A 4,736-nucleotide genomic window follows, 5' to 3' on the forward strand; every position below is an offset into this window, starting at 1 on the left:
GCACGCTGTTTGATTGCGTTATCAAAACACGCCGCTATTATTCGGCCTTGCTTTTCACTTATTCCACCGAATACCAAATGTGTGTTTTTTTTGCAATATTCGGCCGAATATATTCGGTTACCAAATTTTCGGTGCATCCCTAAACATGAGCACTGATACAGTCCTACTGCTGTAAACATTTCCTAGAGAGCCAAATGAGTATTAATCCACAGCTGAAAATAGTCCCCAACAAATGCACCATTTCCTCCAGTCTGAGTTATGTTTAAAAAAAGCTACAGTGCCCAGCTGCTTTGGGAAATTACTGAGCCTGTTTAAAACATGAAATTACACTTGTGAGCTATTTCTAAATATTACATCATATGCAGGAACCAATGGGCAAGCACTTTTTTTTCAGGGGATTTGTTGACAGTAAAAATTATATGTAAAAATCCTATCATTTAAGATACTGCTCTCCATTTGACCTCTTGTTCGTCCTGTGTGGATCAAAGCACCAAGCCAGCTAAATCACCCGCTCGTAGCACTTAACCCTGACCAAACTCTCTGGGTACTCATAGAAGTAAACTCCTGGAAGGCAGGTGAATAAATAAATAAAACACTAAGTTAAAGTTTTTAATTATTCATAGTGGAGGAATGTGTATCATCAGCATCATCACTGCCACCGTCATCTCCTGATTTATCACCCTGAATGTGGTTCCCATGGCAGGTCTGATGTTTCAGAGGTCATGAACTCTGAGCACAGATGCTAATAAAGGGATTAAAAGCAGCTTTGCCTTTGCTCCGGCTGCTTGAGTGACACTGATCTTGCTGTAAAGAGACAGTGTCATCCCTTTGAGACCACATGCGTGGACAGAGGCTACATTTTCCTCTTTTCGCTGAATTGAAAGGGGGGAAAGGTTCAAACACCTCGTCCTCTAACTTCATTGTATCATCAGAAGCAAAAATTCAACAAATAGTATCAAGATCTACTTAACAATTACAACTTTTAGTTATCAAAAATAAATAAAAACTCTCTTATTAGGCTATAAATCCACATAAGGGACTGTTCAGTATTTATAAGAGAGAATGAGGTGGTGCAAAACAGGGAAGGCACTTCAAATAAGTTTTTAAGCACTAGGGAGGGAGTTATGTTTTTTGATTTGGCTTAGGGGAAACTCTTAAACTCACAAGTGGGTGTGAAAGGAACAATTTCTTTAAATAATGACTAAAATGACACAATTTACCACAGCAAGAAACTGTGAAAACAGAAGTAATGGTCAGATTTTCTCATTTCTGACAGTCACACACATCATGGGCGAATAAATCTTTGCTTCAGAAATTATCTGTTTGATTTGGTGATCACTTCCTCCATGGTGTTTCCACACTGCTTGGCGAAGTAAATAAAACTAAAAGGTCAGACCCCAGCCACCCCCCTCCTCTCACAAGTAAAGTACAGTTCCTTAGACTGTGATGATTAAGATTGTCCTAAGGTCTGTGTAAGGAAAACGTTCCTCTTTTGAAATCGAGGCAGTGGGGGAGGGTTTAAACACAAATTCCCACTTGCTTCCTCGAAATAAGACGACTGCTGCTCAGACAGAAAGCAGGTTTTTGTTTGTGCAGCTTAATTTAGTTTATTGTACTAAGGTGCAAAGAGAGGGTGCAGACAGCAGGATGTGGGTGCAAGGTGAGGAGAGTGCAGTGGCAGGTAAGACTTGGTAATGTGGATTTAGTCAAATGATGACCCTTGCAGATTTCTCCATATCTAAATAAGGTGTGTGTTTTTATTGTGGACTCAAGGGGGTTTTAGTTCAGAAGAAGTTTTTAACTCAGTATTTTGTGAATATTGGGGTTTCAGTGAATGAAAAAGATCAAGATCATAGTTTTTTAAGGGACATTCTTACAATCTCCTAGAAGTCACTCTTTGTTTTACGACATTTAAACCCAAAACAGTGTTTGAATAAAATTTCAGCTGGAACAAATTACTGCTTCATTACAGTTAAATCAAAAGGTAACTATTTTGGGGGAAAATGCCTCTCCCACTTGTTTATGTTAAATATGTAGCCAGCAGCTGGTTAGCATCAGTTAGCATAAAGACTGGGGTTTACATGCAGGACAATTACTTTGCCTTCCAAGAAATATTCTTACACATAACCCCACATAAAAACTACGAACTGATTCAACTCAGCCTAAGTTTTAGAGGTGCTGGTAGGTGTATTTTGTTTCCTTTGGGCAGAGCCAGGCTAGATGTTTCCCTGTTTCTAGCCTTCATGCTAAGCTGGGCTAAATGCCTGCTAGCTCAGGCTTTATAAGTAAAGCAACAGTTTTACATTTTGGGAAATACACACCTTTATCTTCTTGTTAATAAAAGATCTTTGCCACTCTTATATCTGTCTCGTAGCTTAGTACAGTTACTGGAAACGGGGGAAACAGTGAGCCCGGCTATGAATGAAGGTAAATAATGACTCACACAGCACCTGTAAAGCTCAATAAATAACATCTTGTTTGTTGAATCCCAACCCAGTCACCAAATGTTGGTACTGCACATGTCTGCAAACCACAGCTATGTAATAATTGTACATTGTTATGCAGCGATATGTTGAAACCTGACATCTATACAACGCTGTGGATAACATGGTTATATTTAGACACAAAAAACACTTGGTTATGGTTGGGAAAAGATCATGTTCTGGCTTGAAATACCTGTTTTTGGTGGCACAATCATAGCTAGAAATGTCACTGATGTCTCACTAAAAAACAACCACTTTTGTTGCATGATCACAGCTGGAAATGCTGCTGATGTCTTGCTGAAAAATCAACCGGATTTGGAGGCACAATCACGCCTGGAAATACTGCCGATGTCTTGCCACAATACAGATGCTTTTGGTGGCACAGTCAGAGCTGAAAATGCCGCCAGTGTGTCGCTAATTAACAACTGTTTTTGTTGTTTGTTGGTATCAATCAATTGTCTGCAGTGGCCATCCACCACTCCCTCCAACTTCTGATGACAAAGTCAGCTCAGCGTCATTTCAGAAACATTGGTATAATATGTATGAAAAGTATCCATGGTTTTTCAACATCTTCTGGTGATTGGGCTGTAAATCCGCACAAAAACAGTGTGAAGTGTAAAGATTATGGGGTTTATCCTGGACAAGGCCTGGAAACAGCCTGGCTGCATATGGATATGGTATCAGTGTTCTCATCTAACTCAGCAAGAAAGCAGATTTCCCAAAATGTGAAACTGTTGCTTCAAGAACTCAAAACTCTCAGTTCATTGAACAAAGAGAAGTATCAGGTGGAAGCTCCTGTGAGTCAGAGGCCGCAGAAAGTGAAACACGATTTTAGGATCCCCCTGTGATTTCACTTCCTGTATTTCTCTCTGAACCCCCCTCTAGACGGCCTCGTGAAGTTCCTCTTGCTGTCACGTTGACAGGATGCGAGGATCTTTTTATTATCTCGCCCTCTCTGTTCCCTGACAGTCTGTCTGTTGTGTGACAATAAGATGATTTTCTTTTCCCCACAGAGTCTGAAGGAGAGAGCAGTTTATCTTCCGAAAATGAGGGAGACATTCAGGTATTACTGTCAGTGACAGGCGGTAAATTACTGGTTAATTAATGTTGCTTTCTGATGTGCAACGAACACAAACATCATGGGAGGAAGCACAAGCAGATGTATTGTTACCTTGCAGAAAGTTTAATGACTTGGTAACAAAACAGAGATGTCGCACAGTTTGGAGAGGCTTCCTCTGGATAAAAATGTTTGATCAGAGAAAACATTATTTTGTTGTCACAGCTCACATTTTAAAATAAAACATCTAAAATGAAAAAACAGAAAATTGCAGAATTAAAAAAGCTCTAAAACAAAATTTGATCATATCAACAAGGACAATTTCAGCACCACAACTGTCTCATAATAGAATAAAATGTGAAAAAATAAAATAAATCAATTTGTTGTGATCTCTTTCTCATGTTTGGCTTTTTTATGTTCGATTGTTAGTGTGAGATCCTGGAAATGCAGAGGGATGAAGCCAATCAGAGACTGTCTGAACTGGAGGAAGGTGAGAATCATTTATTCCTTTTCTTTACCTAGTTGTCCTCACTCAGGACCATAATGGGGGTGGAGACTATCCCAGTATGCTTCACACTCAGATACACATTTATTTGGACAATAAAGTCTCCAAAGGGAATGAATGGAGGATAAAACAAAGTTTCAGGTTGATTTAGTGTGATGTAGTTCAGATCGAGATGGCCACGACTAACAGCTCCCCTCCTCTCATCTCCAGCCTCCTCTCAGCTCCTGAAAGAGATAAATGTACTGGAGATGCAGTTCCAGATTGAGCGCTCCTGCAGGGAGAGTGCTGAGGCGCTGGCTGTCAGAGTATGTCTCCTTAACAGTGTTAGTCCTTTCTGTTTCCATGTTATAGCCTTTTATGTCCCCTTTCCTTTCCTGCCTTGTGTCTTTTCCTTTCTTTTCTTTTCCTTTCCTGTGCTCTTTCTTGCCCCCTTTTTCCTATGCTACTTTTTGTCCTTTCCTTTCCTTTCCTTTCCTTTCCTTTCTTGTCCTGTCCTGTTCTGTCCTGTCCTGTGCCCTGTCCTGCCATTCCCTTCCCTGTGTTCTTTCCTTCCCTGTGTTCTTTCCTTCCCTGTGTTCTTTCCTTCTCTGTCCTGTTCTGTCCTGTCCTGCAATTTCCTTTCCTTTCCTTTCCTTTCCTTTCCTCTCCTCTCCTCTCCTCTCCTCTCCTCTCCTCTCCTCTCCTCTCCTCT

General features: G+C 40.5%; 1 protein-coding gene across 2 annotated transcripts in view; it reads left to right on the top strand.

Moving 5' to 3' along the window:
* The first annotated feature begins 1,526 nt into the window (after positions 1 to 1,526).
* The window catches only part of shtn2 (shootin 2), a 15,858-nt gene continuing 12,648 nt past the window's right edge, over positions 1,527 to 4,736 (top strand). Inside the window, exons 1-5 of one of the 2 annotated variants that reach the window (XM_050067976.1) lie at positions 1,593 to 1,681; positions 2,375 to 2,427; positions 3,497 to 3,546; positions 3,970 to 4,030; positions 4,256 to 4,350. In XM_050067976.1, the coding sequence (XP_049923933.1) occupies positions 2,418 to 2,427; positions 3,497 to 3,546; positions 3,970 to 4,030; positions 4,256 to 4,350 (216 nt within the window). In that variant the 5' untranslated portion in view covers positions 1,593 to 1,681; positions 2,375 to 2,417. Of the gene's footprint in view, positions 1,682 to 2,374; positions 2,428 to 3,496; positions 3,547 to 3,969; positions 4,031 to 4,255; positions 4,351 to 4,736 lie in introns of both variants that reach the window. The other variant, XM_050067975.1, reaches the window with a different exon arrangement.

The sequence above is a fragment of the Epinephelus moara genome, chromosome 17, assembly GCF_006386435.1.
Source record: "Epinephelus moara isolate mb chromosome 17, YSFRI_EMoa_1.0, whole genome shotgun sequence".
NCBI classification, from domain to species: domain Eukaryota; kingdom Metazoa; phylum Chordata; class Actinopteri; order Perciformes; family Serranidae; genus Epinephelus; species Epinephelus moara.